The 20,033-nt window shown below is 40.2% G+C and overlaps 1 protein-coding gene across 1 annotated transcript; it reads right to left on the bottom strand.

The window, feature by feature from the left end:
• Nucleotides 1–1,833: 1,833 nt before the first annotated feature.
• Nucleotides 1,834–18,743, bottom strand: ensa.L (endosulfine alpha L homeolog). The gene is given in 4 exon segments (NM_001090217.1): nucleotides 1,834–2,622; nucleotides 3,004–3,170; nucleotides 11,593–11,718; nucleotides 18,606–18,743. Coding segments are annotated over 4 exon segments (378 nt in total). The 5' UTR covers nucleotides 18,663–18,743; the 3' UTR covers nucleotides 1,834–2,594.
• Between the last annotated feature and the right edge of the window lie 1,290 nt (nucleotides 18,744–20,033).

The raw sequence follows: 20,033 nt of genomic DNA, 5'->3' as shown, positions 1-20,033 counted from the left end.
TGGAAACAAATGTGCGTTTGCTCATAATCTGGCTGTGCAGCCTTTATTAAACCTCCCATCTCCAACCATCACTACTCCTAATGCCATAAAGCATCACCATTTGACACTCAGGGAATCAGCCTGATTGGAGCATTTTAGGGCCCCATATGTAAGTTAACTGGACTCTTCCTCTTTCCAAAGAGGCTCCTGCTTTGCCAGCGTCATTTATAAGAAGCCGTATATTCATTCTGGACAATATACGGGTCACTTACCTTCCCTGCTGGTCTCTGCTCTGAGCACCAGCAAAAATCTGCCAGAATCAGTTAATTACATGGAGAGGGCCCAGATGCAGCTGCACCTACTAAATGACAGCAAGTTAGGGGCAGTTAAAGGGATGGAGGTGCCTATGCACTAGGGATGCATCGAATCCAGGATTTTGCCTTTTTCAGCAGGATTCGGATTTGGCCGGATCCTTCAGCCTGGCCGAACCGAATTTGCACATGCAAATTAGGGGTGGGGAGGGAGATCGCACAAAACAAGGAAGTCAAAAATGTTTTCCCCATCCCAGACCTAATTTGCATATGCAAATTAGGATTTGGCCGAATCTTTCGCGAAGGGTTCTCTTGAATCCAAAATATTGGATTCGGTGCATCCGTACTATGCACCTACTGCCTTTAGATTAAACACTGAGTAAAGGTGGCCATACCCTATAAGATGCACTCGTTTGGCAAGGTTCTTTCCCCAACATACCCACCAAAAGGAAGAACTTTATCGGGCTAATCCGCTAGGGCCGTACGTTCGGATTACAACAAGGCGAATAGGCTTCGATCAGACTCAACTAGCCGATGAGGTCCACGATTGCGGGGAAAATCAAACCTGCCCCATTGATTTTTGGAGATATCGGATGGGAGGACCATCAGAACACCCCGTACATGGACATATAAGTTGCCGAATCAGTCTTAAGGACCTGAATAAGCAGCTCAAATCTGCCCATGCAAGACCACCTTAAATATATATTTCGGTATGACAAGATTCTTTAATATGCCACTTAATTTGAAATAAATCTGTTGCTCAAGTATTCATTTTGGAATTTTCCTTTAACAACAAAGCCTGTGTATAGTTAATCCCATAGAATTAAAAACACAAGGTTTACCAAATAAAAAGCTGAAACTTCATTTAATAAGTAATTTAACATTTTTAATGTGATTTATTCCCAGATTTACATAACATTGCTCCATGAGTATAAAGATTGAGCGTGCTCTCCCAGGAGTGTGGCCTGTTTGTTGTATAATAGTATTTCAGGTGTGGCCGCTTGAATGTTCTTTGCCAGCGTTTGCCCCGGGGGATTAACAGATGATGATGATGATATACACACGGGCACCTACCCATTGGTGTCTCCAAAGAAAGCTTTAAACCTGACTGACTCATCATAAAGGATATGTTTCTTCTATTACCAGCAGGAGATTATTTTATGATCTATTTAATGTGCTGTGATTCAGGCTGTAAAGCAGACCCTTGGTGTCACAAAGCAGGGCATTAACATGAGACTGACCGTGCCACATACTGGGCTATAATTAATAGCTTGTGGCTATAGTGTTTATATATATATATATATATATATATATATATATATATATATATATATATATATATATATATATATATATATATATATATATATATATATATAGTGTATATAATATATATATATATATATATATATATATATATATATATATATATATATATATATATATATATATATATAGTTATATAATATATATATATATATATATATATATATATATATATATATATAATATATATATATATATATATATATATATATATATTCTACAGGCACCTGTTTATGTGACTGCAAAGGTCAATGATTTTTAAACGAGAGTATTGCTCTCACTAGCTACTATTTCTGTGCAATCGGAAATCCCATGGTGGTTTGGTCTCCATTGGAAGTCCTTGGCATATGCACATTGGGTAATAATAACGCACAATAGAGCTTGGGCAGTCGGCACAACAGTGCAGCCTGCACCAGAGCAGATTTTCCCATGTAATATCTGCTAAGTGAAATACAGAGCCTCTTTTTCGGTTATTCTCACTGTATCGCATTTAGCAAACCTTCTCAAGAGTCTATTTATTATATTTTTCAACTGGGATAGAGGAGTGTCCCCTAATTTGCTATACCCCATGCTTAAAAGTCTAGGCAAACCTCCCCGTTTACAGTAGTTAATACAACCCCATCTTGGACTGGCTTTTGGCTAGTGGTCTGGGCCACGTAACGAAGTCCTAAATCAGGGCAGTGATGGAGATGGGTCACACGACTCTTTCCGAGAGAGCTTCGAAATAAATCACGAGCCGGGAGGACTGGAGCCTCTGTACGTCCACCCATGAGATGTGGTGGATTTCACAAACTCTATTATCTTACACGTTCTAGTTATAAAGTTCAGCGGGTGCATGGGTGCTCCTTTCCATGCAAGAAGGCCTTCCTCGACAAGTGGAGTGGTGATTGTCCGCCTCGAAAGGTTTTCGCTTTGTTCGCTCTGTCGACCGACACAATAGCGTCCGGGGAGCACCACTGTTTATCCGCGTCACTGTCTTTAGACGTGGTGCAAGTCCTCGACATGCCTGTGTCACACGCACAAAGGAATGCAAAAACCCATCGTTAATATCTTACACTATGAAACAAAGGTCAATAAAGAGTCTGAGCGAAATTCTTCAGCGCCAAGAAATCAAAACATTTCCCATCACCCACTGCAAAACTCTAAGCAAGCAGCATCTTGCTTGGTCGGAACACGGTTAATAGCTTAGCTTGTTCAGTGAACTGTTAATAGCTTAGCTTCGTCAGGGTCGGAAGGGTCCGTGCCGTATGGGGAAGCCAATGCGACACTGATCCTTCTGCCACTGACAGGGTGATCCATTTACGTAAAAAAAGTTGACGCATCGCAGCTCTATGATACAGTGAACTGCAAGAGATCCAGTGTGGAGAAGCAAAAGTAGGCAGGTTACCCCGCTAGCTTGCTGGTCACCAGTGAAGACTTCCTCTGCGGAAGATCCTGTGGCGTAGGGATGTGGTCTCCGGTTACCAGGTTCTTGTCTGGCCCTGCGCACGGCAGCTGTTTGTTCTTCATCTTGGCCTTTGCCATGTTGTAGTCACCTGAGTCAAAGTACTTTTGCTGCAATGATACAATAAAAGGGGGTAAAGAAGAAAGGCTCCGGGAAGTGCGGGCTAAGGGCTGAACTCCAAGAACGATTCTTGTCGGATGGCGTCGCCGAGATAAAACACAAGCAACAAGTCGGATGAAGCTGCACGCGTCCAAATATAATGGGACGGATAGAAAAATTGCAGCTGTAAAATACACACGACGAGACTGTTGGATGAAGAAGCAGCATGAGTCGTGTCGGATGGAATGTAGTTTATATCTGCGATTTTTCTGCAACTCCCATTATATTTGACTAGGGATGGGCAAATGTAACCCATTTCGCTTGGCAAAAAATTTGCCTGAAAGCATTAGTCTATGGGCGCCAATTTTTTTTTTTTTGACGACCAACAATTTTTTTCTCCCACTGAAGACGTAAGGCATCATTTCCGCAGCAAAACAGATTGAAAAATTTTGCTCATCCCTACATCTGACTTCTCATCTATGTTTTTTCGCGGCGGCGCCATCCGACAAGGATCGTTCGTTGAGTTCAGGCCTAAAGGAGCCTAAACATAACACACTATACATCATTAAAGGGGACATGCTGCTTCTCATGAGAATTTACATACATATTCCCCCTGGAATACACTTTATGTTAAATAATAGGATCATCCCCGTGCTTAACCGCACAAACCAGATATATATGGTACATTGGCCTTAAATCGTGGTGGAACAGCTGCCTGTTAAGAAGAGAGGATGAAACCTTACAAGCTTTCACGGTGACATATGAGCTTTCTCTTACTTTAAACATTTATAAACAATGACTGGAAACTGGGATTTCAAGGTTCCCACTGTAAAGACCTTTTACACGCAATGAGCTCTTCCTGTTTTCTTAGTCTCTAAAGCTGATACAGTAAAGAATGAACGCAGCAGTTTATCTATAAGGCAGAGTGTCAGAGTTGTTCTCTGCACTCACAGTCTCTTAAAGTATAAGTAAACCTTAAAAATAAGTGAATGTAAAATTAATAAGGGGGCTATTCTAAGCACTTTTGCAATGTACATTCATTTTTTTAAATTCAAAGATATTAAGGGATACATATACTGTTAATATGAATGAATTGTGTTACAACAGCGCCACCTGCTGCTCAGTTTCCCACCAGTCTGACCACCAAGTAGTCAAGGAAGTTGTCAGGAGAAAGAAAGAGGGCTGGTTTGCTGATTTTCTGGTTAGGAAAGATTTGAGAAAGGTTTCCTTTGCAGAAGAACATCAGAACAACCTCTTTCTCACGACAACTTCCTTGACTACTTGGTGGTCAGAATGGTCGGAAAATGACCAGCAGGTCATTTGTTGTAACAAAATTCATTCAAAATTCATATTCTATCCCTTAATATCTTGGAATTACAAATATATAAATAATGAATGTACATTGCAAAAGTGCTTAGAATAGCCCCCTCATCAATTTTACGTTCACTTATTTTTAAGGTTTACTTATCCTTTAAATCAATATAGCAGAGGGCTGTTCTCCTTGACGACCTGCATCTGCTATACTTTTTCAGGAGTCATAACCAGAAGTGCAGAGAATATATAGAGCGGAACAGACACTGCTTTCATTACATAAAAAAGATTTTTGATGGAAATTGGGTTTAAGCCACTACAGATGACCAATCACTAGGCTACACATTCTGCTTCTCCAGGTTATACTTGTCTACTGGATTCCAAACTCTAATACTTCATCCATAACACCTCAGTGGCTACTACTAAAAGACTTTCAGTAGCCTCCTTGCCAAATCCTAGTAGGGAACACTTTCACTGACTTGCTCAGTCTCTACAGCACAGATTTATCTTCATCATCTCTATTTATAAGTCAACTTTTAATATGTTATAAAATGGCCAATTCTAAGCAACTTTGCAATTGCTCATTATTGGTTTTTTTTTATTTTTTTTATTTGCCTTCTTCTTTCTTCTCCTTCTGGCTTTAAATTGGCCAATTCTATGCAACTTTTCAGTTGGTCTTCATTATTTATTGTTGAATAAAAAATGAAAACCAATTGCAAATGGTCTCAGAATATCCCTCTTTACATCATATACTAAAAGTTAATAAAGGTGAACAACCCCTTTAATCTTTAAAAAAAAAAAAAATTGCTCTTGCAGATCAAGATTTCCTCATTTTACGTCAAATATGTTGGTAGGTTGGAGGTATTGAGAAACATTCTATCCGATTTAGCACTTGCCTATCCAACAGGGCACACCAGCGGTATCTTTTATGAAATCATTGTGGCAGTGGACTAACTACAGAGCTGGGTTAGAAAATCCAGGAGAACCTTGCACTAAACTGAACTTTTTTTTCCCCCCATGCTTGAACAAAATGGTTGTTGGGGGATCTGGTTCCAGGGTATTCAACCAAAAAGACAACAACCGTTTCGGCAGCGCACTCCACCACCGTGAAGAACTGGACAACTTCCAGATCACCGGTAAAAGTGGACAATCTGTATTTTCATTTACACATCTGATTTACAAACATAGCGTCCAAGGAATGACGCGTTTCGTGGCTACGCACTTCCTCAAAAACCTCGAAAGGCTTGTGAAGAATTTGGGGCAGTTGACAAGACGGCCTATTACTTTAAGCCACAGGTAACTGTGCGGCACAGCTTTGGACAAACTGTTCTAGGGCGTCTGAATCAAGTCATATAGTAACTCCTGACTCTAAATTCTGAAAGAGTTAAACCTGCTCTCTGCTATTTTGTTTGCGTTCAAACTGAACAAGTTCTTAATGCTGCCCTGAGGGTGTACCCCTCGCTCCTTGATTGTTGTGAAAAACAGCCGACAAATATATAAATGTATTATTTAGAGGTTCAGCCCTTTTATTTTTTGAGCTGAAAACTAGAATAAAACGTCTATGTAGCGTTTTATATGTAAAAGTCGGCTCAAAACAAAATGTGAGACACAATTTGGCCGCAACAGATGGCGGAGATTAGACTTGCCCTATACATATTTAATGACTTTTGGCACTGAATGTGTTTTTGACAAACGAGCACAAGAGAAACTGCAAAATGTTTTCAGGGAAATATTTAGATTGCCTTTATTTCCAAGTATCTTTAAAAACACAGACAGGCATTCTCCTGAGGCTGTACAACTAAACCATGGCGTGTCTAGTCACCTGACGCGTTTCGTGCCTCTCTTTGGCACTTCATCAGAGGTGGAGTCTGTTCCTAGCTCTCTGTCTTATATAGTGAGTACAATTAAAACAATACACCCATTAAAATTAGCATATTACACTCATGGTTTGTTTTCAGGCTACATTTTTTCTATTTCCTCTATGTATCTATATGGGAACATTTAGTTACAATTTATATAATAATCGGAATCTCAATAAATACAAATTATTCCAGTAATTTTGAATTCACTTAGGTTTAAAGGAAACATGAAACCTCCCAATCACTATTCAATCCTTGTGGGAGGCGTGTTTTTAATGTGAAAATCCAGTATACCTCCCTTTGATCTATTTTTTTCTGCAGATCTCCTCCTCTCACCCCTAGTTTAACCAGTTCTATACCTTGAAATTTTATTAGGTTGAAATTACCATTATGATTTAACATAATATGTTTACTTATAGCTGATACTCTCCTATGGTTATAACCAATGTGGTCCAAGTTGTTCAGATTAATAGGTGTGAGATGTTCTCGTACCCGTTCTTTTAAAGATCGGCATGTGCGGCCCACATATTGTATGCCACATTCACACGTTGCTAAGTAAATTACACATTTAGAGTCACAATTAATGTAACTACGTATAGGGTAATTTTTTCCAGTTACAGTGCTGTTAAAGCTTTCTTTTATCATTATATGTTTACAAACCTTGCATTTGTTTTTACCACATTTATAGCACCCATTTTTGTTTAACCATAGATTACTTTTTTTTCCCGTTCTTTTGTGTGAGTATAGGCTGGGGGAGACATCACTTGCAATTGTTCTATTACGTTTAAATACATATCTAATATTATTCAGAACTGATTGGTCCAATAGTGGGTCCATTCTGAGGACCTCCAATCTTCTATTAATTATTTTCTTAATCTGATTTGCTTGACTGCTAAAGGGAGTGATAAACAATGTTGATTTTTCATTAAAGTGTCTTTGCGAATTATTTGTTTTTTTAGCTCGCTTGTTATTAGATTTTTTATTTGAGGTTCTACTTAGGAGATCATGTCTGGAGGTGGCCACTGCTCTCTCATAAGCCTCTTTGATATCTCTCGTATCGTATTCCCTCTCCAGCAGTCTATCCCAAAGTGCCATGGCTTGGTCCTGAAAGGCATCCCAAGTAGTGCAAATACGTCTTAGACGCAAGAATTGCCCCACTGGTATGCCCCTCAGGACCGATTTGGGATGACAGCTGTCGGCTCTTAAAATGGTATTTCTCATAATGGGTTTCATATATACATCACATTCTATTTTGTCATTAATGGTACCCTTCAGAGAAATATCCAAAAATTCAATTTTGTTTTTTTGCCAATTATGTGTAAAATGTAAATTATGATTATTGGTATTACAGTATTCCACAAAAGTGATTGCTTCCTGTTCAGTACCCTCCCAAATTATAATCAAATCGTCTATATAACGTTGGTAACTTTTTATACAGTGTCTGAAGGGGTTAATGTGTCCATAGATGTTGCACCGTTCCCACCAACCCATTACTAGGTTAGCATATGTGGGGGCAAATTTTGCCCCCATTGCGGTGCCCCGTCTCTGGAGGTAAAAAACCCCGTCAAACATAAAGTAGTTATGTGTTAGGAGGTATTCAATACTGAGCAGGATAAACCGTTGTGTATCTGTGTCATAGATATTTGAATATAATAGCCAAAATTCAATGGCCTTCATTCCTGTTTCGTGCTGTATACTGGTATATAAAGAAGTGACATCTAGTGTCAACCAACTATACTCCGGTGACCAGTCAATTTTTTCCACTATATTTAAGAATCTCTCTCGTATTGTTGACAACATGTTACAACCCATAGTTAAACTGTTGCCATCATATGTAAGAGACACTGGCCACTACTTAAATATAGTGGAAAAAATTGACTGGTCACCGGAGTATAGTTGGTTGACACTAGATGTCACTTCTTTATATACCAGTATACAGCACGAAACAGGAATGAAGGCCATTGAATTTTGGCTATTATATTCAAATATCTATGACACAGATACACAACGGTTTATCCTGCTCAGTATTGAATACCTCCTAACACATAACTACTTTATGTTTGACGGGGTTTTTTACCTCCAGAGACGGGGCACCGCAATGGGGGCAAAATTTGCCCCCACATATGCTAACCTAGTAATGGGTTGGTGGGAACGGTGCAACATCTATGGACACATTAACCCCTTCAGACACTGTATAAAAAGTTACCAACGTTATATAGACGATTTGATTATAATTTGGGAGGGTACTGAACAGGAAGCAATCACTTTTGTGGAATACTGTAATACCAATAATCATAATTTACATTTTACACATAATTGGCAAAAAAACAAAATTGAATTTTTGGATATTTCTCTGAAGGGTACCATTAATGACAAAATAGAATGTGATGTATATATGAAACCCATTATGAGAAATACCATTTTAAGAGCCGACAGCTGTCATCCCAAATCGGTCCTGAGGGGCATACCAGTGGGGCAATTCTTGCGTCTAAGACGTATTTGCACTACTTGGGATGCCTTTCAGGACCAAGCCATGGCACTTTGGGATAGACTGCTGGAGAGGGAATACGATACGAGAGATATCAAAGAGGCTTATGAGAGAGCAGTGGCCACCTCCAGACATGATCTCCTAAGTAGAACCTCAAATAAAAAATCTAATAACAAGCGAGCTAAAAAAACAAATAATTCGCAAAGACACTTTAATGAAAAATCAACATTGTTTATCACTCCCTTTAGCAGTCAAGCAAATCAGATTAAGAAAATAATTAATAGAAGATTGGAGGTCCTCAGAATGGACCCACTATTGGACCAATCAGTTCTGAATAATATTAGATATGTATTTAAACGTAATAGAACAATTGCAAGTGATGTCTCCCCCAGCCTATACTCACACAAAAGAACGGGAAAAAAAAGTAATCTATGGTTAAACAAAAATGGGTGCTATAAATGTGGTAAAAACAAATGCAAGGTTTGTAAACATATAATGATAAAAGAAAGCTTTAACAGCACTGTAACTGGAAAAAATTACCCTATACGTAGTTACATTAATTGTGACTCTAAATGTGTAATTTACTTAGCAACGTGTGAATGTGGCATACAATATGTGGGCCGCACATGCCGATCTTTAAAAGAACGGGTACGAGAACATCTCACACCTATTAATCTGAACAACTTGGACCACATTGGTTATAACCATAGGAGAGTATCAGCTATAAGTAAACATATTATGTTAAATCATAATGGTAATTTCAACCTAATAAAATTTCAAGGTATAGAACTGGTTAAACTAGGGGTGAGAGGAGGAGATCTGCAGAAAAAAATAGATCAAAGGGAGGTATACTGGATTTTCACATTAAAAACACGCCTCCCACAAGGATTGAATAGTGATTGGGAGGTTTCATGTTTCCTTTAAACCTAAGTGAATTCAAAATTACTGGAATAATTTGTATTTATTGAGATTCCGATTATTATATAAATTGTAACTAAATGTTCCCATATAGATACATAGAGGAAATAGAAAAAATGTAGCCTGAAAACAAACCATGAGTGTAATATGCTAATTTTAATGGGTGTATTGTTTTAATTGTACTCACTATATAAGACAGAGAGCTAGGAACAGACTCCACCTCTGATGAAGTGCCAAAGAGAGGCACGAAACGCGTCAGGTGACTAGACACGCCATGGTTTAGTTGTACAGCCTCAGGAGAATGCCTGTCTGTGTTTTTAAAGATGCTTGGAAATAAAGACTTTTTTCTTTTACTCTAATATCCCGTGGTTATTGGCTCCAGTCTATCTCACTTTCTTGGATGTTGCCAATTTGCCAGGTGCGGAGTCCGGCTGACTGAGGGCCACCACGAGGATAGATGCGGACCAGTCGCGTGTGAGTAATAAATACATATAAATATTTAGATTGCACCATAAAATTCATTTTACTTTTAAAAATTGAATCCAGTAACAAACACAGAAGGGATTCATTAGGTGTAATAATTACTTTACATTTTTGTTCATATAAAGATTAAAGGGGTTGTTCACCTTCAAATTAACATTTAGTATGATGAAGAGAGTGATATTCTAAGACAATTTGCAATTGGTTTTCATTTTTTATTATTTGTGGTATTTCAGTTATTTAGCTTTTTATTCAGAAGCTCTCCGGTTTACAATTTCAACAATCTGGTTGCTAGGGTCCAAATTACCGTAGCAACCATTCATTGATGTGAATAAGAGACTGGAATGTGAATAGGAGAGGCCTGAATAGAAAGATGAGTAATAAAAAGTAGCAATAACAATAAATGTGTAGCCTTGCAGAGCACTTGTTTTGTAGATGGGGTCAACGATGCCTATTTGAAAGCTGGGAAGAGTCAAGAAATAAATAATAATTATAAAACTATAAACTAAATAAATAATGAAGACCAATTGAAAAGTTGCTTAGAATTGGCCCTTCTATAACGTAACAAAAGTTAACATAAAGGTGAACCACCCATTGGTCTGAGAGGTCATCATAACTCTTCTATTATATTAAAGTGCACCAGCCAAAATCAAACACATATTAGCAATCTGACCAGTACAACCTAAACATGTTTAGTTAAAAAAAAACAAAAAATCAGCAGTTTTTAAAAAATCCCTTACTATGTCAAATGGGTTTTTTCTTTGAGAGAGTTCATACTGAGACTATAACATGCAAATGAGTTCACAGGCATGCTCAGATTGTAGCACTGCCCTGAGTATTCTACCCAGAATGCCTAGCTTTAGTAAACTCCTCCAGTAGAAGAAGTATCAGGAGATTTCCCTATCTTGTCCCCTGCTGGTGATGTTATTATGCAAATGAAGGGCACACACTAACTTCCAGCAGGTGGCAGCACTACTGTACAGCAGCTAACACACAGGTTTGGCTGATTTGGAAACCAAGGAATTTTAACTGAGCATGTGCGAGATTTCAGAGCTGCAGTTGGCTGGGAAGATATAAGTAGGAAGAGTCAGTGAAATCCAAGATGGCTGCCTCAGCTAGAACTGCAGTGGAGATAGGGGAGATCTTGCAGAAGGAATAGTGAGCTGATGATTTTCATTATACACAAACAATTCTAACTGGTTTAAAATCGGATTTCTTGAACTTTGACATAGTGTGTGTGTTATGATTGGTGCCCTTTAAATTCCATTCTGCAGAAATATTTACCAGTATAATAACCCATTAAAGGCCATATAAAATAAACCTAAACGTATTCGAGGGACAGTTTAAACCCACCTAAAGCAAAGTAACTTTACTTACTCCTTTTTGAAGCCTTTTCATCAGGAAGTCTGAACCTCCAGGTTTCTGTCCTAAATTAGGGTATTTGGATTTCAGTTTTTGCTCCTCTGCTTTTTCGGGAGTCACGGCTTCCTTTTCTTGGGAGTCCTGAAATACAAATATAATGCCGCATATGTTAGTGGGGAATCTTCCTTTTTTACTCTCTCACCACATCAATACAGAAGCATTCCAGAAGATCTCTGCAACAAGCTACAACCAAGAAAACTGCAAAGATACACTGAACATTTACAATGTATATTCTCTCTGCATCTCTGCGGGTTTCCTACAGGCAATTGAATTGGCTCCAGGTGAAAGTGACCGTGCTGTGTAAGTGGAATACGTACCTTACATTGTAGGCTCCACTGGGACTAATGGGAATGAGAATCATCTGTGCAAAAGGATAATTGTAATGATACTGTGAATCAATGATTGCACAGCACTTACAGCCCCTTTAAAGGGATATTGTCAAGTTAATAGTAAATCAGTTAATAGTTCTGCTCCAGCAGAATTCTGCACTGAAATCCATTTCTCAAAAGAGTATATTTAATTTTGAAATCTGACCTAGGGCTAGACATATTTTCAGTTTCCCAGCTGCCCCCAATCATGTGACTTGTGCTCTGATAAACGTTAGTCACTCTTTACTGCTGTACTGCAAGTTTGAGTGATATCACCCCCCCCCCAGCAGCCTAACAACAGAACAATGGGAAGGTAACCAGATAACAGCTCCCTAACACAAGATAACAGCTGCCTGGTAGATCTAAGAACACTTAATAGTAAAATCCAGGTCCCACTGCAACACATTCAGTTACATTGAGTAGGAGAAACAACAGACTGCCAGAAAGCAGTTCCATCCTAGAGTGTTGGCTCTTTCTGAAAGCACATGACCAGGCAAAATAACCGGAGATGCACCTACACACCAATATTACAACTAAAAAAAAAATACAGGAATGAAATCTTATATTGTAGAGTAAATTATTTGCAGTGTAAACAGTGTAATTTAGAAATAAAAACTACATCATAAAAATCCCTTTAATGGGATTGCCTATACTATTTCACATATACTCATTGGGCAAGAAAGCAGGGAGTGGCAATTGAAATTTCCTTCTCATTTACCCGATATGCAGAATCGATGAGCCGATTACCAACATATCTATGAGCTCGATCCAAGAAACATCATGATTATCGGCAAAAAGCCTATGGGTAGATGTAGCAGCCATAAAATACGCTTAATTGAGCCCTTGTTGGGACGGCCCTGATGCTGCTCTCCTGTTGCCATTAAGAGCCAGCAATATTTCCTGCTATATTATATACTCCCTGGATTTTATGTGATATTTATAGGAGAAGGAAAGGTTAAATCACTGGGGGTGCCAAATATTAGGCACCTCTCTGAGGCTATAATCCCTTACCCGATAGCCAGGGCTAGCGCTTCTGTTAGGTGAAAACTGCCCCACTTTGCGATATTCATCCTGCTTCCCCTTTAATACTACACACGCGCAATAGAGCGAAAAGCTGAACTTTATCCGAACAGCCGCCTTTTCACTCTACTGCACCATACGCCGGCTAACATTTGGCTATCCGCAGAGATTAGACCTTTCCTTCTTCTTTACAAACCCCCGTTTCTGTATCTTGCTGTAGTTGTTCAGGTCTGTCGCTCAATAATTACAACTGAGCAGAGAAGGGTCAGGAGTCACCTCTTGCATAAGTACCTTAAGCTTCTGCTGTTCTGCCTGTGGGTGTAGCAGTGTAAAACCATTAATATCATGAAAACGTAAAAAACATAAATAAAAAAAAATGTAATTTGCAAGTGAAGAACACAGAAGAGCTTTATGTAAAATCTCTATGTCCCCTATTAGTTCTTTAGTTATAATATATGTGGCTATGCTGGTGGTCAGGGAAGATTCATCATGCGGCTCCCAGAGAACCACTGTACAGGTATGGGACCTTTTATCCAGAATGTTCAGGACCTGAGGTTTTCTGCACAACAGATCTTTCTATAATTTAGATCTTCCTTCCTTAAGTCTACTAGAAAATCAGGGAAGATTCATCATGTGGCCCCCAGAGAACCACTGTACAGGTATGGGACCTTTTATCCAGAATGTTCAGGACCTGAGGTTTTCTGCACAACAGATCTTTCTATAATTTAGATCTTCCTTCCTTAAGTCTACTAGAAAATCAGGGAAGATTCATCATGTGGCCCCCAGAGAACCACTGTACAGGTATGGGACCTTTTATCCAGAATGTTCAGGACCTGAGGTTTTCTGCACAACAGATCTTTCTATAATTTAGATCTTCCTTCCTTAAGTCTACTAGAAAATCAGGGAAGATTCATCATGTGGCCCCCAGAGAACCACTGTACAGGTATGGGACCTTTTATCCAAGTACAAGTTACTGTTTTATTATTAGAGAAAAAGGAAATCCTTTTTAAAAAATGTGGATTATTTGGATACAATGCCGTCTATGGGAGACGGGTTTCCGGATAATGGATCCCATACCTACACTAGTTCCAAAAAACTGCCTTTTAGAATTGCATACCTAATAGATGAGGCATTTCGTTTTTCCAAATACCCAATACAATAAAGGACAGGGAGCATTTATCTCCGCCACCAGAGCTTGTGGCAACATGTTTCTTGTTTATATACAAATTAATAGATTAAAATACTACATGGGACACAATGATCAGGCTTCATCACACACACACACACAGGGAAGCTACAAACAGATTTGTTATTCACATATACAGGTATGGGATCCGTTATCCAAAAAGCTCCGAATTATGGAAAAGAAAATCTACCATAGACTCCATTTTATCCAAAGAATCCAAATTTTTAAAAATTATTTCCTTTTTTTCTGTAATAATAAAACAGTACCTTGTACTTGATCCAAACTAAGATTCAATTAATCCTTATTGGAAGCAAAACCAGCCTATTGGGTTTATTTAATGTTTACAGGATTTTCTAGTAGACTTAAAAGGGATACTGTCTTGGGAAAACATGTTTTTTCCCAAAATGCACCAGTTAATAAAGCTGCTCCAGCAGAATGCTGCACTGCAATTCATTTCTCAAAAGAGCAAACAGATTTTTTTTAGATTCAATTTTGAAATCTGACATGGGGCTAGACATATTGTTAGTTTCCCAGCTGCCCCAGTCATGTGACTTGTGCCTGCACTTTAGGATGGAACGACTTTCTGGAAGGCTGTTATTTCTCCTACTCAATGTAACTGAATCAGTCTCAGTGGGACTTGGCTTTTACTATTGAGTGTTGTTCTCAGATCTACCAGGCAGCTGTTATCTTGTGTTATGGAGTGGTTATCTGGTTACCTTCCCATTGTTCTTTTGTTTGGCTGCTGGGGGAGAAAGGGAGGGGGTGATATTATTTCAAATTGCAGTACAGCAGTAAAGAGTGACTGAAGTTTATCAGAGCACAAGTCACATGACTTGGGGCAGCTGGGAAACAGACAATATGTCTAGCCTCACGTCAGATTTCAAAATTGAATATAAAAAAATCTGTTTGCTCTTTTGAGAAATGGATTGCAGTGCAGAATTCTGCTGGAGCAGCACTATTAACTGATGCGTTTTGAAAAAAAAACATGTTTTCCCACGACAATATCCCTTTAAGGTATGAAGATCCAAACTACGGAAAGATCCCAGGTCCCGGGCATTCTGGATAACAGGTCCCATACCTGTAGAAGAAATAATACCAGAACCACCATAGGATGATCCACTGTGACGCAAACGCAGCCCCACAGAAACCGTTAGATTTGCTCACAGAACTACAAACCTTCAGTTTTTTATCTGAAAGCCCCCGAGGAGCCCAAAGCCAAGCACCTCTACGTGTCTATATTCTTCATCCCTTTGGATGAGAAAAACAGCACCAATCTGACGTTCGCCCCCGACTACTCAAGGCAATTGGAAAGTCAGGTTGTTAAGCAAGGTAAACAGCTGCCAGAAATTCACAAGAGATTTGCGGAGCGTTTTTTTCTTCCCCTTGGCAACGGGGGAAAAAAAAAAAAAACACATGTAAGACGACGTGGTTAGTAGTCCCGGCTCCCGAGCATGGCCGTCAATGCAGGAATTTAGGATGTTCCCGAGGGAGCACAGTTGCTGCTGTCACGGTGACGGAGCTGTTAATTTGTCCCTCCTCGCTCATTAGAGAGCTAAGATGGAAAAGTCTTTCAACATTCTGATGGCTGCAGATGCATCATGCTGGAAGCAAGCAGCACACGGCGGGATACACTGCATATTTATTGCTTCTGTCCCCCTTCTGCATTGAAGTTTGTAGGAAAGTGAAAAGAGATATGTGGACACGTGTTCAGGTCCTAACAGGGCTTGCAACATACTGTGAATCTCAGATAAGGGCTTGTTTTGCAGACGTGTTAGGGGTAAATTAACATGAATGCTTTATGGCCACCTGGGAATTTCTCGCTCTTTATTTTTTAAGGGAAATCGGTTATAACCATGGTTCCCCCCAGGCATGGACCCACAGGGATATGGTTCATAACCTTCATTGCTATAATCTGAGCCAAGAGCTATGAGTGAGCACGGAAAGACTAAGGCAGGAAGTGATGGCACAGGAAGCTAATATGGCAGTTGCTATCCTAAACAGAGAGAGCTTCTAGAGCTGTTTACTCAGGTATGGTAAAGCATTCTGCAGAATTAATATAACGTTGTAGCCTTGGCAATAAACTGCTTTGGTAGCTTTCCTTCTCCTTTAAAAACAGCTTCCCTGTTGGCCTCAGTATGGAGAAAGAGAGTTAATTACATGGGGCTGCACTTGCCGTCGGAATGGAAGCTCCAAACTCTTTCACTATCTCTGGGTCTCCCCATAAAAGCTGATGAAACTTCTGTCTGGCATAGTGGTCTTCAATAGTCTCACACTAAGCTCCCATTCATTCTCCAAAAGTTAAAAAAAACATTCTTATTTAAATTAGAATATTATGACTATAAGCCTATGGTAACTATGAAACCATTCATTACACAGGACCCAGTCTCCGCTCCCTCTTCTTGCTGGGCCCCCCAGTGAGAGTATTAGGAAACCTCCCTCCCTGTACGCTCTGTTCTCCTTCCTCTAACTATTAGAGATGCACCGAATCAACTATTTGGGATTCGGCCGAATCCTTTGGGAAAGATTTGGCGGAATACCAAACCCGAATCTTAATTTGCATATGCAAATTAGGGGCTGGAAAGGAAAAAGTGGAAAAAAAATCTTCTTTTGTGATGAAAAGTCACATGATTTCCCTACAGCCCCTAATTTACATATGCAAATTAGGATTCGGTTCGGCCAGGCACAAGGATTCAGCCGAATCCTTAACCTAATCCTGGATTCGGTGCATCCCTAGTTAAGTATATTCCACAGCGGTTTGGATGCCACCTATAAAACTTAAAATAAAGCCTAATCATAAATGAGTACGATCAAACAGAAAACGTGTGTGTGTGTTATACAGCCCCCTGTCCCAGTGGAGCTTACAATCTACTTTCCCTACAAGTTTTTCAGGTGGCGAATTCTCAAACTGGAAATACAATATCAATCGCCCCGTTGAACTAAGAGACACTGCTGAACAACGTTAGCATTATATTTAAAGGATGAGTAAAGATTAATACATTGGGGGAAGCCAATACGTTAAAGACCCTACAGTGCATTCAATCGCTACGAATATTGGTTCAGACCAGTGTTCCTGTTCAGGTAAAAAATATATATATCACACTGGTCCAAGGAGCTTATTCCTTGCAGCCATCTTCACTTGCACATTATCAGAAAGTAGGCCACTTTTACGAAAACATATCACATCCAATAAGGATTAATTATATCTCAGCGCTTAGTGAGGAAGATCGATTGGCAGGTGCAAAAAAAGAGAGAGAGTTGACAGACGGGGCCACACTGCAGTTTAGATTGAATAGGCGCGAGAACAAAACAGAAAGTTCTGTCATCAGGCCGTACACAGGGGAGTCACCCTGTTATTGTAGGTAAATAAAAGCTTCGTTCAGCAGCTATAATAAAGGGAGGCACAGGCACCATCAAAAAACCGTAACAAAGATGTTATTGGGCGGCACCTCTTGGGCAATAAATGAGCTAATCTATAGCACTGCTACCTCTTACAGAAGAAGGAAAGGCTAAGCTTTATCAGAAAGCTCTATATAAATACACCAGTAAACCCTCAAAGTAATGCTGCTCTAAGTCCTCTATTTAAAGAAACACCACATTTCTTTCCTTCTATTGTGTACTCATGGGCTTCTGTACCAGACTTCCTTCTTTCAGTTTAAACCTCCAGGGTTTGGGCTTGAGCATGCTCAGTTTGCTCCTCTCTCCTGCTGTAATCTGATCCCAGAGCTATGAGGGAGAGACTCAGGTAGGAAGTGATGTCACACCAAGCTAATATGGCAGCTGCTATCCTACACAAACAGAGAGAGCTTCTACAGCGCTTTACTCTAGTATGGAAACGCATTCTACAGAATAAATATAGTGTTAAAGCTTGCACTATTGTCATTAATCTATTGGAAATAAACTGTCTCTGTAGCTTTCCTTCTCCTTTAAGCACACTTGCCTTCTATAGGAAGATGTGGGGGATTTGCTGGTGGCCTGGCGACTGTCAGTGAAGCTGAAGGATCTACTACTACTAATATGAACATTTTGAGGGACAAGGGAGGACTTGGTGTCCATGAAGCCTCAACATGTAGAGCATGCACCGCCCTCACACATGAAATCTTTAGACACAAGTGCAATGGCGAATAGCAGACATTTATACTTGTGGGGATCCCCCAAATCCATTAGCAACGCTACACCCTCCCACTCCACTGACAGCTCCCTGTCAGCCAATCGCACGCCCGCACAGGAGTTAATGACAGAAGCAGCAACCAATCATCACACTGCACTGGGTACTAAGGGCACTGACCCTGCAATCCCTTCCTGGACAAGTCACCAATGTCCCTGAGGTTTTGCCGTTTCATATGTAGGCGCCATGGAGGCATCCATACAAGCAGTCTCAGCGATACCCTCCATACCTGCTTCTCCTCGCCGGTCTCTTCCAGGTGTGAGTCTCCTATGTATTTATCCGACATGTTACCGGCTAAAAGGGGGGAAGGGAAACGAACGGAAGATAACGGCTCTCCCGCCGGGCGCCTCAATCCGTCCAACACCACTCTCTCCGCTCCAAAATGGCGGCCTCCGCGCCTGACGTCACAGACCAGAATGGCGGGCCCAGTCTCCCCCCGCCGCTAGGCGGAATAGCTAGTAGCCAATCAGCGTGGGACATTACATCACGCCTGTCCAATAGAAATCGGAAACCAAGGCAACGGACCTCCCACCGTTTTGACGGCAAAGCGCTGAATCAATAAGAAGACGAGACAGACCGAATGGGCGGGCAAAGGGTTGACAGCGACCTATCAGAACGAGGTCGTGACTAGATTCTGTTGCCATGGGAGAGATGCAGCGATGTGCAGAGTTCAATAGTGTATACATTGGCCAAAGTGGGATCTTCCTTTGTGTTGCAGAGGAATGATTCATAACACGCTTGTTTAGTTCCGAATTACTTCACATTTATTCACTGAAATGCGACAGATCCTTTTTTCCATAGTGATTATTATGAAGATAATTATCTGTGCTTAGTAATCTCATTCCTGTCACAGACTCACTGAAATGGCTGAATTATATTAAATAATGTACAACATTTTTATAATATTCCTTATAATAACCTACTTTTTTATTTTTTTTATAAATTACGAGTTTTTTAAAAGTCACCTTGGGCCTGTGGTCAGAGAACGCCTCAGTAGAGATGCACTGAATCCACCATTTCTTCTCACAATTTGGTTGGGATTCATTTTTTTCAGCAGGATTTGGATTTGCTGGAAGTGTCGGACTGAACCAAATCCTTAAAATCATGTGACTTTTCATCAGACAAACAAGGAGACTGAGGGTCTGACTGGGGGGTTTGGGGCTACTGTCCCAGGGCCGCTCTACTGCACTGCGTCGCGTTTCTGCCTACACCCGGTTTCTGTGTGTGTGCGCACAGCACCACGTCAGCGGTTGTACACACGCACAAAATTTTTACTTTGCCGCGACCCCTAACAAAGAGGGGTCGCACAACACCAACAAGCAGATCTGGGCCGTAGGGGCCCACAAGAGCCCGGGCCCATCGGGTTTTTTCCCAGTGTCCCGCCGGCCCAGTCCGACACTGAGGAGACTGTGGTTTCTTTTATTTGTGAGCACTGGTTCTTTTTATCCATTCCTTGTTTGGTCTCTGTACAGCATTTGCCCGAATCCATCATAAAAAATTCAGCAGTCGGCCAAATCCCAAAATCGGATTTGTATTTGGTGAATCCCTACTCCTCAGTGACTTGTAACATCCTTATATGTGTAGGGACCTTAAGGGTTTATTTAGTCGGAGCCTCATGGTTGATACAGGGTTTCCTAAGGGGCAGAGCCCTTGTGAT

Source organism: Xenopus laevis, chromosome 8L (assembly GCF_017654675.1).
Source record: "Xenopus laevis strain J_2021 chromosome 8L, Xenopus_laevis_v10.1, whole genome shotgun sequence".
NCBI classification, from domain to species: domain Eukaryota; kingdom Metazoa; phylum Chordata; class Amphibia; order Anura; family Pipidae; genus Xenopus; species Xenopus laevis.
This window is presented reverse-complemented; position numbering and strand designations above follow the sequence as displayed.